At 40.3% G+C, this 23,149-nt stretch overlaps 1 protein-coding gene across 4 annotated transcripts in view; it reads left to right on the top strand.

Moving 5' to 3' along the window:
- Positions 1-21,205, top strand: part of vps13d (vacuolar protein sorting 13 homolog D) — a 78,954-nt gene extending 57,749 nt beyond the window's left edge. For all 4 annotated transcript variants that reach the window (XM_085145111.1, XM_085145113.1, XM_085145109.1 and 1 more), the window contains 13 exons: positions 72-242; positions 3,354-3,458; positions 5,002-5,151; positions 6,768-6,917; positions 7,098-7,194; positions 7,273-7,421; positions 8,929-9,063; positions 11,604-11,771; positions 12,729-12,861; positions 13,526-13,721; positions 15,718-15,849; positions 15,932-16,172; positions 20,155-21,205. In XM_085145111.1, the coding sequence (XP_085001237.1) occupies positions 72-242; positions 3,354-3,458; positions 5,002-5,151; positions 6,768-6,917; positions 7,098-7,194; positions 7,273-7,421; positions 8,929-9,063; positions 11,604-11,771; positions 12,729-12,861; positions 13,526-13,721; positions 15,718-15,849; positions 15,932-16,172; positions 20,155-20,286 (1,959 nt within the window). In that variant the 3' untranslated portion in view covers positions 20,287-21,205. The remainder of the gene's footprint in view (positions 1-71; positions 243-3,353; positions 3,459-5,001; positions 5,152-6,767; positions 6,918-7,097; positions 7,195-7,272; positions 7,422-8,928; positions 9,064-11,603; positions 11,772-12,728; positions 12,862-13,525; positions 13,722-15,717; positions 15,850-15,931; positions 16,173-20,154) is intronic.
- The last annotated feature ends 1,944 nt before the right edge of the window (positions 21,206-23,149 follow it).

Below are 23,149 nucleotides of genomic sequence, written 5' to 3'. Positions count from 1 at the left end.
TTATTGTGCTTGTGTTTTTCCTGTCATGACTTTCTTCAGTTTTACATTATTCGGTGACTGGTACTCTCCAGGTGAAAGGTGGGGTTGCGGGTCTGTATGATGGAGCAGAGGTGGTTCTGGGACCAGATTCTGGACTTCTGGAGCCTAGTCTTGAGCAGCAGTTCATCAACCAGAAGATGAGGCCAGGTTCTGGGGTTCTGTCGGTCCAGGTGCTGCCAGATGGACCCACACGTGTTTTACAGGTGAAAAACCCAAAACAGGAAAGTCTAAAGAAATGACAAAAAGCTGCTCTTAAAGAATTGTTTAGACCAGGGGTCGGCAACCTGCGGCTCTTTAGTCTTTATACTGTGGCTCCGTGGTTTGGGAAAATAAATTGTAAAAGTACTTAGCTAAAGTGTATTTTATTTCTGTTAAGACTACAAGTTAAAAAATAACTAAATTTGGGAGATTATCGTGGGCGATCGTGGCTCAAGAGTTTGCAGTTCGTCTTGTAATCGGAAGGTTGCCAGTTCGAGCCCCGGCCTGGACAGTCTTGGTTGTTGTGTTCTTGTGCAAGACAATTCACCCGTTGCCTACTGGTGGTGGTCAGAGGGCCTGGTGGTGCCAGTGTCCAGCAGTGTCTCACCTCTGTCAGTGCGCCCCAGGGCAGCTGCAGCTACAATGTAGCTTGCCATCACCAATGTGTGTGTGGATGACTGAATGTAGTGTAAAGCGCTTTGGGGTCCTTAGGGACTAAGTAAAGCACTATACAAATACAGGCCATTTACCATGGTGATCTTGAAAAAATATAAAATTATATTTTATTATTTTTCGTTGCTCAAAGACTTTAAGGTGGCGAGGCGTCATTGCGGATGATACTCAGGTGCGTCCACCTCTTCTGCAGAGGCACTGCTGGCCACGCCCCGCCATACACGTTAACCATTTTTTAGCAGCATAGTGCTTTTTTCCAATTATTTTTAAAATTCAGAGCAAGCCCAAAGGTGATATAAGAATGACGGCTCAGTTTTTGTTTGCTACATGGATAATTTAAGTTCAGCCTTTTAATTCATTTAAAAGAGACCTTCAGCTGGATGTCGTTCTTTTTTGTAATTTTTCAAAGCTAAGTTCAAAATGTGTTCATTACATGAATTAAATTTCATTTTCTTTGTAGCACTTCATGAATTTCACAAGCAACACTTTATAGCTGTTCATACAAAGCATAAAGGTAAAAAAAAAAAAACAATGTATGCAGTGTTATCTTCATTTTAGATGTCAAAAAGTATTTGCGGCTCCCAGTGTTTTCTTTTCCGTGGAAACTGGGTCCAATTGGCTCTTTGGGTCTTAAAGGTTGCTGACCCCTGGTTTAGACAAATTAAAAACACAGCAATTACAAACAGTTTCACCTAACAGGCTCTTCAAAATAATAAATAAGAAAATACGTTCTGACAGCTGACAGTACTCTCTTCTCAAGCTACTTGGTATATATGCTTTTTTTAGAGTCTTTAACATACTGTTATAACATCATGATATTGACTTAATGCATGCTCAGTCATCCAGGTAAGAAAATTCCAAAAAGTTGATTCTGTTCATCTGGAGGTTTCGTCAATCATCCAAGTGTCTTCTTCTGTCTCAGCTGACTGCAGGTTTCCACAGCCTTATAAACAGTACATTTGCACAATGAGTAAAACTAGCACCACTTGCGAAAGAGGAGCGGATCTAACAGAGACTTACAATGCGGCCAGAAGAGAGAAGGATGCCACACCGAAGGGGACAAGTGGGTGAAAAATATGTCTAACAGATATCTCATCCAAGCAGAGAAAAACAAAAGGGTTGAACTTTGTTGTGACACAGAAACAAATCCCTCTAGTGGAACTGATCACAGCCACAGAAACTGTAACATTGCAGACGTGGAAGCAAAGCAACTGTGGACAAAAGTTTCGGCCTGTCTCAGCAATGCAAAGCCCTCAGCGTCCAACATCCAATTGCCTGTATGATCAACCTCACCAAGGATCGGGTCCCCCGACACAGAGTAGTATACTGTACACTGTTAAGTGCCGGGAGAATTGCCAGGATTTATACATCGGGGGAACCAAACAACCTCTGGCGAAGCAGATGCCACAACACTCAAAAGAGCTAAGTTGTCAGGCCAGGACTCTGCAGTCTATCTTCACCACAGTGGACACTCTTTCAGTGATAAGGGTGTACACATCCTGGACAGGGAGGCACGCTGGTTTGAGTGGGGAGTCAAAGAGGCCATTTACATGAAAAGGGAAAGACCATCTCTGAATCGAGGAGGGGGCCTAAGGGTACATCTGTCACCATCTTACAGTGCTGTGATTGCAGCCATTCCCCTACTCTCTGTGAACTCTCTGTGGTACTAATGGACATTGATCATTAGTCATTGGCCAATGATGAGTGGTCAGTGACCAGTGGTTGTTCATGCACAATAATGATCAAGAAACTGACCTCGCAGCCCATTTTTCACAAGTGGTGCTTGTTTCAGTAATTATGCAAATGTACTGTTTATAAGGTTGGGGAAATCTGCAGTCAGCTGAGACTGAAGAAGTCACTTGAATGAGTGACAAAAGGTTTCTCCCACTGAAAACGAGATGTCTGGATGAACAGAATCAACTTTTTGGGATCATGTTATTGGGAGCAGGTCTTTACAGTCCCCTTGCAGGACTTGTTGGTCTTCTTGTTGATGAAGAAAATTCTCACTCAAGCAGCTCGTTTTGACTCATTATCCTGCTCCTGAATATGCTATGGTCAATAGGACACCCCCCAGTAATTGTGTGAATCAGAAGCCGTAGGTACACTACCAACTCACTCATGTTTCCACCCTAGAGACTTGTCAATGTATTCCAGGGGCCAGAGCATGCAACACAAAACAAGTTGGAAACCTCTGGCTAACATTCCTAAAGACACTGGTAGCGAACAACTGTGAGCAACAAAATGATGCATGACAGGCAAATCACTTCCTGTGTGAGCGTGCCTTAAGACAAAGAATTGAATGTTCTTGAATGATTTTAACCCATCTGAGCATGTGTTTTTTGTTTTTTTTACTGAAGGTGGGATGGTAGAGTAACACATTTGATGTTGAAAAAAAATTGCAATTCCATAATACAATTGTTTTTGCGTCCCAGTCTTTACTTCAGCCATTTATATTTGACCTGACTCCAGATGTTCCAAATCTGATAGACAGTCTCTTTGGCTTTTCTTTTCTGTTCACACACTATAAATCTGGTAACTGCTTCTTTTATGATGTACCAGATATTTATCACTCTAATGATCCAAAAATACTCATGAAAATATCTGAATTTCATATCTGTGAACCTCCTCAGTATTGATTTTGGTTTAAACTGCATTTTTTGCAGATCAGTGACTTCAGTCAGAGGAGAATGATGAGGAGCTCATCTAGTACAGAACAGGATCGGGGCAGAGATGACGTGAAGAAGAGAGAGGCTGAGCAGGAGCTGGAGGTAAAATCATTTGAAATGCATCTATTATGCTGTAACAAAAATCTTTCACTTCAAGTGTTTATTTGTAGTGTATATATACTTCTCAATTTGGGGATTCAGATATTCTCACAGTTTAAAAAAGTGAATATGCTGTCCCAGCTCTTCATCTTTAAGAACGAAGACTGGAGGCTGTGCTTAAACTACTGGGGGATCACTCTCCACAGCCTCCCTTGAAAAATCTGTTCCATGGTACTGGATAGGAGCACAGCAGAGTGTGACGTACCAACAATGGGAATTAGCACCTCCAAATTTGAGTCCATGGTCCTTAGCTGGAATAGGGTGGAGTCCTCCACGTGAGCTGCTGTGTCATGTGAAGGAGCTTAAGTATCTCAGGGTCTTGTTCATGATTGAGGGGAGAAGGGAGCAAGAGACCATGGCTACAGTGATGCTCTCTGGTCTCTCTTCCTTAGAGATAGGATGAGGAGATTGAGAGAGTCTTAGAGAAGAGCCCCCGTTCCTCGACATCGAAAGGAGCCAGTTGAGGTGGTTCAGTAATCTGGCAAAGATGAAATGGGTGAAATGTTCCAAGCATGTCGCACCAGGAGAAAGCCCCTGGATCCGCTGGAGAAATTACATCTCTTGGTGTGTCTGGGAATCCCTCAATGTTCTCCTGGTTAAGCTGGATGGGGTGGGGAGAGGGTTGTCTTGCCTTCTCTCTTCCTAGCCCTACAACTCTGCCCTGAATAAGAGAAAGATGGTGAATGTGTGGATGAATATTATCTTATTATTTTCTAGAATTTTTTACATTGTTGCACTTGTCTTGGTTAGAATAGGCTTTCTAGAAAACCTTAAAATGGTTCATCTAGGAATCATACATGTGAGGGACCAAGCAGCCAAAGCAAAGAGGACACAGGCAAAAAAATATCTTCAAAAAGGGTTTTCTTTATTTTAACCCTCAAAAAGTTCAAAATTAACAAAATTCAAAAACATACTTAGCAGGCCCATAAAAGAGGTCAACTAAATATAACTCCACGAAAAGTAATTTCCAGAAACTTAAACAAAACAAAGTGAGACACAACTTAACTCACAAACTGACCTAATTACAAAGACGCATGAGGGTAGCTTTTATAATGATTTGGCCAAACCATTTGAACACAATAGGGGGGAAAACAAAAACACACTAATATTAACTAAGCACAGAATAGCCTAACTAAACCTAAAATACCCCTGCTCCTGGTAAGCCCATGGTTGGTCCTGCTGAGCAGGCATTCCGCTCACAGAGTCCTCAGCCACGCCCCCTGCCCAGACAGGAAACAGCCACCGCCCAAACCCAGGTAACTCAAAGAAAGAGAAACATAATTAATATAACAAAACATTTTAGAAAAACCACACAATGTTATTATGTGCGCGCCTCACAATATCAGTGTTAGGTTTAACCAAATGATTAATGAATTATATTAATGAAGAAAACTGCAAAGCAAACTAATAAAGTGAAAAATGGACTAATTTACCCCTGTGTGGCTGATGCCATCACAATACACTTCTTCTCTGTAATTATACCCAGGTGTTGGTGAACTTGGAGGAGGGGCTAGGGCTGTCTCTGGTCAACAAAGTTCCTGAGGAGCTTGTTTTTACTACGCTGTCTGGTATAGATGTCCACTTTACTCGCACTGCTGCCAATGAAGTGTTGGAGCTGAGCATCCACAATATACAGGTGAGTTTACTGCACATTTGAAAATATTTACAGTACTTAATAAACACATTAGAGGACCAAGCAGTGTGAGGTTTATTCCACAGCTACTTTAAATGAACTGTTTCACATGCTCAGGGTAGCTTTCCATTATCTGGACTCACTTACCCAACACTGACAGTCAGACGCATAAATGACTTCAATTAAGCAACCAAGATTTTATTGAAATGTGTACTTTCAGCTTAAATGGGTAGCAGAAGGATACAGTGGTTAGCATCATTGCCTCACAGTAAGAAAGTCCTGGGTTAGAGTCCAGACTAGGGCCTTTCCGTGTGGAGTAAATGGGAAATGGACTGATTCTTATATACTGCTTTTCTACTCTACCTGAGCACTCAGGGGATTTTATACAACTTGCCTCATTCAGCCATTCATACAGGCACTTTTTTCTATGCTTCCGTGCTTTCTATCTAACACATACATTCATAGGCACGAGCCCCACATGACCTTGAATTGGAATAGAGCGGTTGATAATATAGATAAATGAATGCAAAAGATGCTTCATTTTACATTCATGTGGTATACATGCTGAAAATTAAGAAGGAAAATTATTTGATCCCCCTCTGAATTTGTAAGTACACTTACAAACAAAAGAAAAGTCTCTAAATTTTGTGGTAGTTTAATTTTATTGGAGAGAGACAGAATATGAACCAAAAATCCAGAAAAACACTTCATATAAATAACAGTCAAGCACAGACGTGGATGCTTTGGAGTTGTTTCTCTGCTAAGGGTACAGGATGATTTTGTTGTATTGAGCGGCCAATGTATGGGATCGTGTACGGTAAAATCTTGGATGAGAACCTCTTTCCCTCGGCGAGAGCGCTGACGATGGGTCATGATGGGTCTTCCAGCATGACGGTTATCCAAAACATACCAACAACATAACCTAACAAAGGAACAGCCAGATAACAAACACATTAACATCATGGAGCCAGTCTCCAGACCTCAGTACTAGAGAAAATGTATGGAGGGAGCTAAAGCTTCGAGTTGCCAAACGGCACCAAGAAACCTAAAGGACTTAGTGTTTCTGTGAAGATGGGGGTCCAAACTCCTACAAGAAACATCTTATTGCTGTGTTTGCCAACAAAGGTTTCTAAGTCATTTTAGCTTAGGCATCAAATACTTAATTCAGTCAATGACATACAAATCAATTTGTAACTTTTTATGAAATATGTTTTTAAATCAAAATTAAGCTGCCATAAAAATGAGAGATTTCACATCTTTGTATTGTAAGTGAGCAAATTTACAAATAATTATTTAACTTGCTGTACTTGTGAGTCTGATAAGTGCATCTGGAAAGTATTCACAACATTTAACCTTTTCCAGATGTTGTCATATTATTCCAAAATGGATTTATTTTAATTTCTTTTTTATTTCACATTTTTACACACATACCTTATAATGACAAAGGGAAAAAGTTTGCTTGAAATTCTTGTAAATTAAAATCTGAAAATAAAAATATAATATGTACATAAGTATTCAGTCTGACACTGTGCTGTGAATGCTTTCCTGATGAACTTGTATATGTAGTGAATGTTTCGCTAACTCTATAAATACTCTTTCTGTCACATTGTGATTATCAGGTGGATAATCAGCTCTTGGGTACCACTCATCCTGTCATGCTGTGTGTGACTCCCAGTTCCAGTGAGAGCAGTGTAAGTGACAGTGGCCCAGCAATGCAAGTCAATTCAGTCAAGGTTCCTAGCAGCCTCATGCTTACTGACCTCTACAAGGTGAGTACCACACAAGTGCTCCATCACAGGTGATCACTGGGGACTGTAGAAAAGTAAACTGATGAAACTGTCAGAAAGTATATTTTTTTAACTTAATCTTGATATCTTTTTTTTAGAAAACATATAGCTTTGTTGTACCATAATCTTGTGACTAAAGATGTAACCATGATATATACGCAGCACCTGATGGTGACAGCTCGTCGCTTCACTGTCATAATTGAGGAGAAGTTGCTGCTCAAGCTGCTCAGTTTCTTTGGATATGGACAGACAGATGCTGGTGGGTCTTTGTTTCAGCATCATTGTTAATAGTGGCGAGAGGCTCACCGCAAAACTGATCATTTTTATCCTTATCCAGAGCTGGAGAAGTTGGATGAAAACCTCCGTGACAAGCCCAACGAGGACACTGGACCTCACAAACGGTACTACTTTGAGAATTTGAAGATCAGCCTTCCTCAGGTCAAACTGAGTGTCTTCACCTCTCACAAGCTGCCTGCTGAACTCAAGGTAACCAGACACTGATTTTTTTTTTATAACCAAGCTTTTAGCCTAAAATCATTCTGATAATGCAAAGTGGCGGTGCCTTTGATAGAGAGCAACATGTCCAAAAACCAAAGCTTAATGGTAGACATAACCACTCGAAAGTTTTATTTTCTTAAAGCAGTTGTTCAGCATTTTAAGAATATTTTCTTCTTTTCCTGAATATGCTGTTTACATGTAAATACAATTTAATTAACCTAACCAAGTATAAAAATTGGAGTAGCTTGGATCTTTATATATAATAAAGCTAAATTAATTGTTTAAAGTTGAAAACGTCTTTGTAGGGCAGATGAAATCTTAAAGGATTGATGTAACAGTAGACAGGCACCAGTTCTGTGTAGCTCTCACTCATGCTGCCAACAGCAGCAATATTTAGGTGGGAGATATCCACATGAATACTAGGACACAAGGTTTCCAACCAGAACATCGTATTCTGTCACAGGAGACCAGTGCTTTTCACTTCTTACATTAAATACTTAAATACTTATAATGTTATGTGTGAGCAGCTGGTTTTCACACCATAAAATTGTGACTTTGCAGATTATTAATTTATTTATTTTAAAGCTGTCACCATATTGGGTTTTGGAGCCTGGATATGCTACATCTGGAGCTCGATATGGAGTGCTATGTTATCAGCTAACAGTTGGTAGCTCATTTACCAAGGGGCATCTATAAACTGCTTGATGCAACACACGCACACACACACACACCTGTGCATATCTGCTGATTAGATAAATCTGTTAAAATAGTACCAAATGGCGCCAAAAACTCAAACGTTGTTAAAAGGTCCAGATCACTGACAGTTAGCCGAGGTGAAGTCAGACAGCTGCTAGCTAAAGCACTACACAGGTACACCTGGCAATCCAAGCAGCCAAGCCACTGACTGAACAACGTCCAAATGGGAGATTTATCTTAAAAAACACATTACTTCCCATATAGTTGTTACTATAGAGAGATGGACGGCAACATATTTTTTACCAAGCTGTTTTGTATCAGGCTGTCCGTGGGGCCCTGAGGCTGCCTGTTGTTTCAGACCACCACTCCCAACAAACATAGATGTTTACATCAGCGCTGTAACTTGCACTATTTTATCAACTAATTCACACTATAAACAGGGTTTGCCTCTTATCTGTATTTACTTATTTAATTTAATAACAGTACAGTACTCTGCTTTTGGTAACCATTGTCCTTCATGTAAATATGTAAAAATTGTGTATGTTTCTGTTCTGTGTCATGTGTACTGTTTGTTTGTATATTTATCTTTCTTGCTGCTGTTACACCCAAATTTCCCCTTGTGGGATAATTAAAGGATTATTCTATTCTATTCTAATGTGGTTAAAGCCTGACTTTGCAGGCACTCTGCATTTGTGGCATAAAACAATTCAAGTATCTGAGAGCTGCCATGCTACTGCCTCATATTATTACGTGATTTGTTTTTCTTTTCTTTTCTTTTCCTTTTTTTTGGTCATTTTAGGCCCTGAAAGGTACCCTGGGGTTTCCTCTAGTTCGCTTTGAAGATGCAGTCATCAACATGTACCCATTCACAAGAGTGCATCCCTATGAAACACAGGAGATCATCATCAATGACATCCTTAAGCACTTTAGAGAGGTAACAGGCTTTATATACATATATGTGTGTGCGTGTGTGTGTGTGCGTGCGTGCGTGTGTGCGCGCGCGCTTAGCATAGTGGTAAGACTGTCTGTATCAAGTAAGGGTCCCTAGGCTAGAACTCCCATGCTAACCAATCCTACCTCTGATATGAGTGAGAGACTGAAGCCATACCGGCTCAGACGTCGCCCAGATTAATAATGTCCCGCGTCAGGTGTTGAGGAACCAGGACACACTGATGAGAAGTGGGCTTCTGGAGCAAGAAGGCGCAAGTAGACAAGAGATGAGAATAGGACACTGTTGGAACACTACTATACAAGTAACTCTAGCGGAAGTGGTCACATGAACATGATGATGGACCCATGGAATCTTCGATATCCAGCATCCAGTTTGATGGCAAAACAACTAGTAGCTCAGTGTTCCAACATTCAGAAGAAGGTAACTGCTCTCACTGTAAGAGACTGACGAGGTACAACAAAAATGCTACGCCAAGGACGACAGGTCAGAGGGGAGATATCATAACCCCCACCTGACATTTGGTACCAAACCCCAAGTATGAAGGAAGAAGGAGTGTTGAGTGTGAGAGGTGCTGACCTGAAAGATAGGATTATGGCAAAGCTGGAAACTTGGACCCTCCATAGCCGGTTACCAAGACCACGTGAAGTACCCTCTGAAGATCTACTAGATGATGTGAATGCACAACTATGGACAATTCCTACTGCAACCATCACCACAGCCTATCAGCTGATCTACACCACCACAAATAGAACAGTTGAACAATGGTAAACAGGGATTTGTGTTGTTGTGTGGAACTGTAACTTCAGGTTTATATGAAATGGTAATTATGATGCAATATGTTTTAGGTCATTTTACAGAGAGTAGTATTGTAATGAATAGTGTAACAAAGTATTATCGTGCATTACTTTTAAGAAAAGTGTTCTGTGTAATACTCTTTTGAGTAATGATCCCAACGCTGATAGCAACAAAGAAGGTAAATCCCTCCAACATGGACAAACATTTGACCCACAGCATGTAATTAATTTGCATTAATGTAATGTCTCGGTGGTGACTCTCAAAATGTAGCAAATGAGAATCGATAAGTAATATTGATAATGGAAACACTACATTCTTATCAATTCTTATTCCCATCCCAAGCTGCCTAAGAAAGTTCAGGCTGTGTTGAAAAATACCAAATATAGACTTTCAAGCTTTGTGAAATTGTACAACTTCTGTTCTTGCCTTATATACTGCATTTATGTGTGTGTGTGTGTGTGTGTGTGTAATTTGTCATTTATTGAAATTATAAATATACATTTTAATTCAAAAGTACAGTTTTTAAATTTAATGTTGCTGAAACAACAAAGTAATAAAAAAAAAAAGAAATCTCTGATCGAGAAATCACTCATCTTTGGAAAAGACAGTTTATTACAGAGAAATGGCTCTTTCCAAAATAAAAGCTATACTATACGCTTCTTCTGGGCTATATTCTCAGCAGCATATTAAACATATCAGGTCCCCATAAGGAGAATCATGTGCTAACGGCTGTCTAAATGACTCGGGTAAAGTTTGTAGCATGCGTGCTTGTTGTTTTTGTCTGCTTCCACTTGTCTTTGCACTAGGATGATGTCGGAGTAAATGTGCAGTCATATTCGTTGTGTTCCCACTAGTGCTGTCAGCGTTAATCTTGTTGAAATGACGTTAAAGCCACAACACGGCAAATCTCCGTTAACGAGCTACCACGGATCGCCCCGTGCGTGGGGCTGGACGGCCAACAAGTCAACGAGCTAACTGCGCTAACGCAGTAGTTCCCACCAATGTAATTGAGCATTGCATGGCACATCCGACATACTGTTTTACTTTTTTCCATGACGCGCTTACCTTCAGGGTCATACGTCACATGAAAACCAAAATAGTTCCAAACGCCACATCTGAATTAGGGTGGGGGAGGTTCAATTTGCCATGTTGCAAGGAGAGCTTAACTTCTGTCCCTCTAGCTTGCCCTGCGCTCAGTGAATCTGCGTTCGACTACTCCGCCTAGGCTGCACTGTCGAGTGCAGATCCACTGAGTGCTCAACACAGACAGCATCGTCAGAAGGAAAGTTGATAAAATAAATTAAAAATTTTGTATTGTTCGATACATATGCGTACCGAACTGAAAGCACTGTATCGAACGGTTCAATATCGATACGAGTATTGTTGCACCCCTAATAAATATATAAATATATATATATATATATATATATATATATATATATATATACACACACATAATACCTCATAGCAAACTATAAAGAAATGTGGTGGGCTCAGGAATTTTGCACAGTACTACATGTCTACAGAGATTTCATTTAGAAGAATTTAGTAGAACAACAAAAAATATATAAAAAATTAAAACTGCAACAATTCTAAGCTGTTAAGGTGTTTATAAAAAAATGTTTTTAAATCCACTATAAGTTATCACATAGACAACTATGTCATGTGCTGTGGTAGACAGTGTAGCTTGTGTCAGAGCCTTACAGTGCAATGTTGTCTTTATGTAGGAGCTCATCAGTCAAGCGGCTCAGATACTTGGGTCTGTGGACTTTCTGGGGAACCCCATGGGCCTCCTCAATGACGTCTCTGAGGGCATGACTGAACTCTTCAAACATGGCAATGTGGGTGGTCTCATACGCAGTGTAACCCACGGTGTGTCCAACTCTGCAGCCAAGGTATGTATATCTTAGGTTTGGTTCACGGTGCCTCTCACTTTTTAGGTTTGGTTAAAATCAGATAAACTTTATTCACCTCCAAAATTCAGGGGTTCTGTATTTGTGTGATATTTTATATAGTTTATATACCCTGGTCATTAGGAATGAATGTCATCTTTTAATCATTTCTTTTAACTTTCTTTTTCCAGGTTAAAATGATTGTGCAGCATCTCTAATGAGATTAAAAAAAAACAAGATTCGGGTACACAACTTCAAATTTATTTAGGATTTTCTTCAAATCCACACATGATCAAAAATATACATAAAGCCTCAAATATATACATAGACATTAGAAGAGTTAAGTAAGTTTTGTTGTTTAGGTGTATAATGTCCAGCCAATGACAGCAAATCGTCATTTAGTTTTAGTCATAATTTAGGCATCTAAATTCTTTTAATTCGTTTTTGTTGATTAAATATTCTAAGATTATAGTAGATTAAATCTGAAATGATTTAATCATTTAATCAAGCTCTGCCCAGGTGTCACTGTGGATGATTCAAATTCGGTGGCAGCATATTCACCGTGTGGACGTAGCACCTGGTTCATGAGGTGTTGGAAAGTGGCTGGGGCTCCAAACAAGCCAAAAGGAAGTGTGAAAAATTTGTACAAACCATATGGAGTAGAGAAGGCCATTTTTTCCTTAGACTGCGGAGACAAGGGAATGTGCCAGTATTCCTTGGTTAAATCCAGTGTTGTAAAAAAAAGTGAGCAGTGCCTAACCGGTCCGTGCCTAACCCAGGGCATGGGCTATGCATCAAGCTGTGACATTTCACTTGTGCGAGACATGAACGATGTGCCCTGGTCGATCAGTATGTCTTTCTGGAGATGACCTGAAACGGCACCTGCGCCACACTCTTTGCAGAAATGGTGCATAGAACCAGTCTATTTACAGTGTGGTGGGACTCTGCTTTGTTTGTCAGTTTGCAGGGACTTTATCGGATGGGCTGGGAAAGACTATGGACAATCGGCACCAGAATGAACGAGAGTACATCAGATACCACGGAGCCACCAGTGGAGAGCACCTGGTAGCAGGGATTCATGGATTGGCTCACGGTACAGCTTCAAAACTCTTCTTTGTCTGGTTAATGCTACCACTAGTTGATAAAAGATTCATTTAATGAGTGTCTGAATGAAGAGCCTCCCAAACCCTTAAAAATGTAATTTATGTAAACTCTGTTGTCCGTATGCTAAAATGCTAAAAAAAAAAAAAGTGGTGGGGAGAACAAATTATTGTTGAAACAAAAGATTTAAGATCAAACAATACAGATTACTGAATGAAAGATGACACTAAAATGATAATTGTTAATAGAAAATATTTGAGCCCTTTGGAATAAGTGATGTTTCAGAATTTATTTTTTTACATAATTTGAACTGATCTTCAGATGACAGAATTATTAGCCCCCTATGGAAATTTAGAAAAGTTGAAAAGTGCTGTTTAATGGAGCAAGGAATTTTTTAACTATTATCCACAAAGGGTGAAAATATGGAACAATAGTGAACCTTCCACAAGAGTAGCTGGCCAACCAAAATTACACCAAGAGCGCAGCAACGAGTCATCCAAGAGCCTCAGAACAACATACCAGAAACATTACTCACATGAAATATCAAAGTTACGGATTGCCTACATTAAACTAAAGACCCACTGCCTGCTCCCCTTGAAGCTAGCATTTTTGCAAGTTTGTACATCCTTTTAAATACACGTTCTGTCCTATCTCAGGTATTATTGGAGGCATGACGAGCATCATCACTTCCACTGTGGAGGGTGTGAAGACGGAGGGTGGGGTCGGTGGCTTCTTCTCTGGCCTGGGTAAAGGCCTTGTTGGTACTGTGACCAAACCAGTGGCTGGAGCTCTGGACTTTGCATCAGAGACAGCCCAGACAGTCCGTGATATGGCTAGTCTAAGTAATCATAGGTGGGTTAAGTCTGTTCTCTGTAGTATTTGAATCCAAAACATTATTTTATTTTGTTAAAGTCAGTTTTATTACATAACCTGAACATGCACCAGCTTATATTTTGACCATGTGCACACGTGGATTTTCTCCAAGCAGATTAGGCCACTGCGGTGGGGAATACGCTTCATTTCAGTAGACGTCTTTCTGATAGTGGTGAAAGTAAGTTTAAGGATGTAATTCCTCCACTATCCACTATCTCCTTCAATGCCTTGTGCCCACACAGTGCAGAGCAGCTACTTAAACTCTATGCCCCCAGACGTCAATTATCTTATTAAAACTATTACATGTTTGGTGCATACAAGTCTGGATACTGTGGCTCCTCTGAAAAGGAAAGATGTAACTGAAATGTGCAATCTACATTTAGCCTGAAGATACTTTGAAATACTTTGTTACTCTATAAAAATGCTCCCTGTGAAGCTAGAACATCTTACTGTTCATCACTGATTGAGAAAAAAAAAAATAGCAACCTTAGATTTCTCTTCAGCACAGTACAGCTTTCAGTATCACTGACATTTATTTAGACTTTTTCTCCAACCTCAGTAATTATTACTTCAGTAATTCCAAAACATCAACATGTGTTTTAGACCATATTCCTACAAGACTGCTCAATGAAGTCCTGCCATCCTACAATCTTTCACTCTTAAACATGCCTATCTCTATTACTGACCTCGGTACCACAGACCTTCAAGCTAGCAGTGATTAAACCACTACTCAAAAGCCATCGCTTTACACATCTGTCTTAGCTAATTATAGACTCTCTAATTAAAGACAATCTCCAACTTTCCTGTTATCTTAAAAAATGGTTGAAATAGTAGCTGTAAAACAGCTAACAGATCATCTGCAGAGGAATGTCAGGTTTCAAAACTCATCACAGCACAGAAACCGCTTTAGTGGAGGTTACAAATGATCTTCTTATGGCCTCTTACAGTGTGCTTCTTCTTTAGCTACTCCTTTGTTGCCTTGGTGGTATGTTTTGAGTCATTGCCATGGTGGAAGACCCATCCAAAATCGGTCTTCACTGTTCTAGTTGAGGGAGGGAGGTTCTTGTTCAGGTTTAAATGGGTTAGTTGATGCCAGAAAGTTGTTTTTTGGTTTCATCTGACCACAGCACTTTCTCCCAAGCCTTCTCTGAACCATTTAGACCAGGGGGGTCAAACCTACGGTCAGCGATACAATTATATCTGGCACGCAAGATAATTTCATATGTCAGTTGTTAATGGTCCATCGGTATGTGGGAGCCCATCTTCAGCCCTGCTGAGAATCAAGAAGAAATTCCTGCTAAAGTATTACCAGCATGTAGACTTTCCAATGAGCGGCCATAACTTCCTGGATCAAATTTACACCTCAACATCTCCAGTCTCCCTCAGAATGCTGTTGAAGTTCTGCCATAGACCTGGCAGCAGGCGTACGTTTTATGTGTTCCAGGTCTGTCCAGCATCCTCCCCCGCCACCTGATCCAACTCACCACCAGGTGTTGATCAGTTGACAGCTCAGCCCTTCTCTTTACCTGAGTGTCCAGAACATATGGCTGCAGGTCTGGTGATATGATTACAAAATCAATCATCAACCTGCGACCTAGGGCAGCTGCGTGCACTTATGGACACCCTTATGTTGAAACATAGTGTTTGTTATGGACAAACTGTGATTTGCACAGAAGTCCAACAACAAAACACCACTCTGGTTTAGATCCGGGAGGCCGTTCTGCCCAATCACGATGCTCCAGGTCACTGTCGTTGCCTACATGAGCGTTGAAGTCTCCCAGTAGGACAAAAGAGTCCTCAGGTGGAGCCACCCTCAAGCACCCTGCCCGTTCGGCGCATAAGCACAATTGACAGTCAGGACCCGTTCCCCGACCCTAAGGCACAGCTTCATTTTTGTCTAATGTTCTTAGAACTGAAATATCCTGAATCGTTCTTGTTCTTGGAAGTGTTTACATTCTGCTGCTATGTCGTTCAGGCTCACTGTGCAGCATGTGAGGAAGCCCCGCTGCTGTAAGGGACCCCAGGGTCTGCTGCCTCGATACTCAGCCACACAGGCGGACGGTCAGGAGCAACTGTTCCACCTCACAGACAACATTCACTCAGAGTTGTGAGTGTAACTCAGTTCATTGTGTGTTCTTACAGTTGATTGCCTGCAGATTCAGCAAAGCTTAATGTTTTATTTCCTACAGCTTCATTGCTGTTGAGCCCATCGACACGTACTGCGTACTCATCTCCTCGAAAGTTGTCTACTTCCTGAAGCCAGGTGACTTCGTGGATCGTGAGGCCATCTTTCTGGAGGTCAAATACGATGACCTCTACCACTGTCTGGTATCTAAGGATCATGGGAAGGTATATGTGCAACTCACCAAGAAGGCTGAGAATACTAGCAGTGGTGTGGCAATTCCCGGTCCTTCCCACCAGAAGCCCATGGTGAGTTTTCGGTGACATTTTTGGATTGTTCCAGTGGTTTTGATTGATTCAAATTAGACAAAATACTGTCTCATTTCTCTTTAAGCAGATAGTTTGCATTAGACCAAGCAGGACAAATAAAAGCCAGACACAGATTCATTCACAGAAAAAGAAACCAATCCACTATGTTTTTTATTTTGTGTCCTGTGTGATATTCAAACAACTACACGCATCAATATGGTTTACAGCAGAAAAAGAGACTCCTAATTTCCCTTTGAACAACTTCTGCAGTATGTTTGGTAACTAAGAATATAACTTCATCTTAGTAGCCATGTAAGTGTCTGGTGCTTACCCTCTGATCATGTGTCATCACAAGTAGGGATGTTCCTGCCGACTAATTTCCTAAATCGACTAAGCAAGTGGGAAAAATGAGACTAATAGACCAAATTAAAACTAAGAAACACTGATATACAGGGCTCTAGACAAACTTTTTGCCACGGTTGCACTGGTGAGCACTTTTTGCGCACCAGTGTACTTTTTGCACACCAGCACAAAGTTAGGCGCACCAAAATTTTTCAACCGCATTACTTAACACCACAGTTTTACATGTGCACTTTTTTGGGGGGGGAAATTGCTGTCCATACAGACAATTGATTTGTAAACGATTAATTAACAATCTTGTCAACACAAAGTTCTTTATTTGGAGCACATTTCTACAAGAAAGATAAGTTACTGAAAAAGTGCTTGTGCTTAAAGTGTGTTGGCACTCTTTGGAGATATTGTAGGCAATGTTAAACTTAATCATCACATTGGCCTCCTCTGACGACCTGTTTGCTGCTGCCTGCCGCTTAAAGGCAGTGGGTAGAGGGGACACTTGGGCAGTGCATTTATCACGACATATAACCTGTTTTCTGGATACACTGTTCTTGTTCAGCGTTCAAAGATTGATGGCTCCGTTTTAGAGCACTGGCTATGAATTTCAGACAGATCAGGCCTTAACAAAAAAAGTTATCAATAATTCTTTTCATCTTTTCTCATTACCCACAGCTACATCCACTTCTGTCAGGCCCAGGCTGCTTCATTAGGGCTGGGTATCGTCACTGATTTCTATAATCCATTCGATTCCGATTCACTAGGTCCCGATTTGATTAAATTCAAGAGGGAGTTAATGACAACATTTATGAAATGTGAAGCGTAGTTTGGATCTTCTTTTGCTGCTGGTTCAGCGTATTTTGGTTGGAGAGATACAGAACCTGCAGCTCAGAATCTAGTGCAAAAAAGACATAAATACAGACACCCAGCTGAACTAAAATGATCCATGTAGCAAACAAAAACTGTTATATCGCCTTTGGGATTTTGGAGCCTTGACCTGACTTTTAAAAAATAATTGGAAAACAAGCACTATGCTGCTGAAAAATGAAAAATAGATATTTGCAAAATTCTGCCTAAATATGTATTTTACCTGGTTAATGTGTGTGTTGGGGCGTGGTCTGCAGCGCTGCTGCAGGGGAGGCGGATGCACCTGAGCGACACCCGCAATCACGCCTCGCCGCCTTAACGTCTGTGCTGTTGTCTTGGTATGTGTTGGGCTGTGAGCTGAAAAGCTACAGCCAGTTGTATGCATACAGCAACCATGTGTGAAAAGTGGTCAATAAAGAGATGCTGAAAAGCATGTTCATGCAAACATCGTCGGGTCTGCCGTGATATGTTTACAATGGGACTTCTGGTCCCGGACCTCTGCGCACAGTGTCTGCAAATCGGGGCTGTATGAAGGGACTTTCATCTTTAAGCAGGAGTGTAAGCTGTCATCTGTGAGGCGTGAGCGGTGTTTGTTTTTAACATAGTTCATGGTGGAGAATAGCTGCTGACATAATGTGGATCCAAAGATCCATAATTGGCCTACCTGGGGTTGAAAGTCTCGATAAATGCACGCCGTTTAGGCAGGTATATCGGCTTCAGCGAGTGTGACGCTTATTTTGAGCGATGAAAAAAACAATAGAATCTAATTTTATTTTTATATTTCAATATCACAATAATCTTCCAATTTAGAACTACAAGTTAAAAAAGAACTAACATAAATAAAATACACTTCAGCTATTATTTTCCCAAACCACACGGAGCCGCACTATAAGGACTAAAGAGCCGCAGGTTGCCGACCCCTTTAGACCATGATAGGGGCATAATGTGTGTCTGTTGTGTCTCCACACAGAGACTTTCAGAGTTGCTGAAACCTTTTTTTTTCTTCACTCAAACAGTTGGTTGCACCAGTGCGACCTAGGGGTTTTTTTTTTTTTTGTCACACCATTGAAAAATTTGGTTGCATTTGCGACCAAATTGGTCACACTCTAGAGCCCTGATATCAATTTAAATTTGAGAACTATTTAATGAAGGATGTGAAAAACTCTAAACAAAAGCATTTGAAACCAATAATCACATTCAGCATTAATGATTAAACTGTGCAGCACTTGAATTGTGCATTAAGAACATTGGACTATACTCCAAAAGACAACAAAGAAAAACACTTAAAATAAACCAATGTTAAATATGATATGAAAATATGTTACTACAAAAGATGCATTGTGCCGTGCATTATGATTGTTGCACATTGTTGGACAATTTCAATAAAAGTTCATTGAAAGTTAAAATCTGAAATAACAAAACAAGAAATCCCCCAGCTATATTTTTCGCTTATCTGAAGTTGGGTCGTCCGAGCAGAGGCCTAAGTAGTGAGCCACCTTCTCCACCTTACCTGGGAAAAAACACTTCATTCCCAATCCGGTGTGTCCTGGGCCTACCCCGTGGCCTCCAGTTGGAACCCAGGAGGCAACCGCATCAACTGGCTCATTTCGATATGGAAGAGTAGCAGCTCTACTGTGAACTCCTCCCAAATGACTGAACTCCTCACCCCATGCTAAGGGAGAGCTCATCCACCGCCTGGAGAAAGCTAATTTTCCCATTTTGATTATCATAATATCAAGAACATTGATATAACTGCTTTCTCCCATTTAATCGACAGTCTTCCTAGCAGAGACAATTTATCTACTCCTGATGAACTGGTGTCTCACTGCAATGATGGACTCCAGTCTTATGGATATTTTTGCTCCTTTAAAAACCCAGTGTCTCCTTTATCCACTCTGCTGGGTGGAATTTTGCCTTGACCCACTTCCCACTTAGGAAACTAAATCCTACTTATCCTCACTCTTTCCATTAATAGCAGACATTATTCATTCTTCCCTAATCTCTGCTTTTTTCCTTTACCTCTTAAAACAGCTGTGATAATTCCAACTCTCAACAAACCTGATGCAGACCCTTCCAACCTAAATAATTTGTGTCCAATTGCTAATTTACCTTTTCTTTTGAAAACTTGCTGTTTAGATCTACTCTCACCTTACTAACAATCGTCTGTTTGAGCATTTTCACTCTGGTTTTTGGTCACTTCACAGTAGTGAGACAGCCCTGGTCAAAATCACAGATGATACTTTTATGGCAGCTGACTATGGGCAGACAGCCATGGGCTTCAGAGCTGTCAGCATGCAGTCAAGTCTATAGAGTGTTGATCTACTCATGTTATTCAGGTGTGTTGCAGCAAAAAAAGTAAACGTTTGGGGACACCAGCCCTCCAGGACTGGAGTTTGACACTTTACAATAATGGTTTGGAGAAGCCTGCAGATACAAAATTCAAGGTCTTAGAAGTACTCTCCTCCTACATAATGTGATGATAACATTGCAGAAAACTAGAACAACCAAGGTCAAGTTGTGGGTTAGAAGACCAAAATAACTTTCTTTAATCCCGAACCTTCATGAGCTAGGATTCTTTTTCAATCAGATAATGAGATACACTTCAGCTGTATTTTTAAAATGTCATGTCATTTTAAATTGTAAGAAGTTGTCTAATTTAGTTCTCCAATTTCAGTGACTGGTGGCTTATAGGACCAGTTTTCATTTAAATTGTTCTGTCTCTTCCCAACTTCAGTGTTTTCATTCTTTGACACTCCTTCCGTAGGTCCATGTGAAAAGCGAGAGCCTCGCCATCAAAATATCTCAAGAAATCAACTACGCCAAGAGTCTGTACTACGAGCAACAGCTCATGCTTCCTTCCACTGAGAATGAGGACTGCTTACTGCTTGAATCCTGATCAGGACTTTTGGAGATGGTGTCTGCAGGATTGTGGGGCATTTAATTGATTTTTGCAGATAACAGGTTTTTTTATCTGTTTTGACAAACAGCAGTAAAGGGTACCGGGTACAGATACGTGACCTGATGTTTCAGAAAGCACAGACATGTACAGGATAGAAAAAAATAAAACTTGCACTGCAGTGTTCTTTTCACTGTGTATATGTAGAAAGCCCTTGTACTGCATTTGGCCTTTGCATTTATGACTTTTATGGCTGTAGTTGTACACATTCTACAACAGTTCTATATATTTGTGACTAGACTTAAATGTAAATAGAGCTGCATACCAAGAGTATAAATTGTTGTACATACTCTATTATGATGAAATATAGAAAGTCACAACAAAAGTGGATTATGTAACAAACTGCCTTTACAAATGTATTTTGTGTAAGAGTCTATTAGAGATGGGGACATTGATTTGCACTGACATTGGGGTGGGACATGCAGCCCCCTCAACCTTTCAATTATACACACTGGAGTGTCCGTCATCGCCTACACCGCTTTTTACAATCACAAATCTAATGTGTCTAATTTTATTTAGCTACCCTTTTTTAATGACCTCATAATGAGCCTTCTAACCAAACTTTAAAGCAAAGTGAGGGCTTCCTTTTTACCTTTTACTCTGAGCAGCCCCATACGATAGGAAGCCACTGTTTGCAGGTGTGCGTGCACGTGCGTTAGCACAGGCCTGTCAGAGAGATGACACACTCAGTCTGTGATCCTGTTAAAATGGTAAAATTTAAATAGACACTACTTCAAATAAAGCACCAGATTGCAGTACTCACTGTGGGGGATGCATTATTTTCCGACTCATTCAAAACACACATTTCCATTGTTGACTTCTTGCTTGTCCAGTGATTTTTACTTGAATGAATCCAGAATCAGATATATTTTAAATTGATTTTCTCAATCTCTCTCAGTATCATCATTCATGAAAACTTTTTGGAGAGATGGACAAAAGTAATTAGACTGAATACTATGCTGTATTTAATTTATATTTTACCAAATCACAACTATTGCCTCAAGGTGCTTTATATTGTTGACTACAAACAATTTTAGTAAGAAACAAACAGTCACATGACCCTCTGCCCTGTGACCAAGCAACTGGCGACAGTGGGAAGGAAAAACTCCCATCCATTTGGGGGCGAGGGTAAGAAGAAAGCAAAATGAGGCGGTACAATGGGAGACAGGCACACTATGGAAGAAAGAGTCGGTTGAATAATAATTTTATAATTCCAGTAAAAATAATTACTAATAATTAAATGTCGTAGTGATGTATAGCACATGTAGAAATTGCAGTCACCCCTGTTAAAATTCCAGGTTTTTCTATGGTTAAAAAAGACTACAAGAAATGGTTTCAAAACTTTATTTGATACACAGGGGCCACTACTGTCCTGTCTCAGGAAAACCAAGACCAAAAAGGTAGAAGAAAGAGCTGGCCAAGTCTACAATCTCAGTGTTTTTTCCCTATATATTTTTTTGGTTTTTCTTTTTATTACCGGAGCCACAGCTGAGGGGTTGCAAAACCCTGAAATTAGACAGCTGGCAAGAAAGATTACTGCTGCTGTCACTCCTCTTCCTCCTCTTCCTGTGCTTCAAGGATTCTGAGAGTTAGTATGATTTAGGTATTGATTCATTTTAACTATTGCATTCTGCCTGCTCTAATCAAGTTCACTTAATGTTTAATAGTCCACATTTTATCTATTTACTCATATGCAGTTGAGGGTTTCTTTCTTTTACATAACGTTTGTATATAAAGGTATAATGATATTTTAAAAAATTACACACATAAACTATACATTAAATTAAATCCCTAAAAAACTGATATTAGTCTTTACTACCTCATTTTAAGTAAATTCCACCTAAAGTTGGGGTCAGCTTCACAACAGTTAATGTACATTTAAGGTATTTTTGTAGTTTAACATTTAAACCTTGTACATTATATCACTGGACAGCAGTTTATTCATTTTCTTTCTTCTGAAAACTCTAACTGATACTCTATTCCTCCACTGTCAAGCTCAAACTTTGTTCAACTTGTGTTTCATTTATATAGCACCAATTTACAGCACTTTACCCCTACAATATTAGAGAGGAAACCGCAACAATCAAGGTTCAAGGTTCTTTATTTGTCACATGCATAGTTATACAAGTATAACACACAGTGAAATGTAGCCTGACGCTCCTTGACATGTGCAAAAATGGGGGGGTGGGGTGGGGGGGGGGGGGTGTAGAGGAAGAACATTATATATATATATATATAAATATAGTATATACATTGGGTGAATATGCATTAGTAGCAGCAAGCAGGTGAATTCTGTACATTAATATGAATAGACATCTGACTATTTATCAGAATAGACAATATAAACATATTTAAAATTAAAGGAATTTGGAATGTACATTGTGCCTGGGTTTAGAGTGTCTGGAACAGAGTCCTGTCTCAGTCAATTATAGATGATGTGAGAGGGCGGGTGTGTGTGTTTAGGGCCCGGATGGCTTGGGGATAGAAGCTCCTCTTGAGTCTCTCTGTCCTAGCCCGGATGATGCGGAACCTTCTACCAGATTGCAGAAGTTGGAACAGTTTGTTGCCAGGATGGGACGGATCCTTCAGTATCTGCGCTGCTCTAGTCCGGCATCTCCTGGTGTAGGTGTCCTGAAGCGGGGGGAGAGCGATCCTGCAGCAGCGTTCTGCTGTGCGGATCACTCTCTGGAGAGCTTTTTGGTCCTTCACACAGCTGTTCCCAAACCACGATATCATGTTCTGTGTGAGGATGTTCTCCACAGCGCCTGTATAGAAAATCCTGAGGATTTTTGGAGAGACCCTG

This window comes from Neolamprologus multifasciatus, chromosome 20, assembly GCF_963576455.1.
Source record: "Neolamprologus multifasciatus chromosome 20, fNeoMul1.2, whole genome shotgun sequence".
Taxonomy (NCBI): domain Eukaryota; kingdom Metazoa; phylum Chordata; class Actinopteri; order Cichliformes; family Cichlidae; genus Neolamprologus; species Neolamprologus multifasciatus.
Note: the sequence above shows the minus strand (reverse complement) of the source record. Positions and strands in the feature narration are given on the sequence as shown.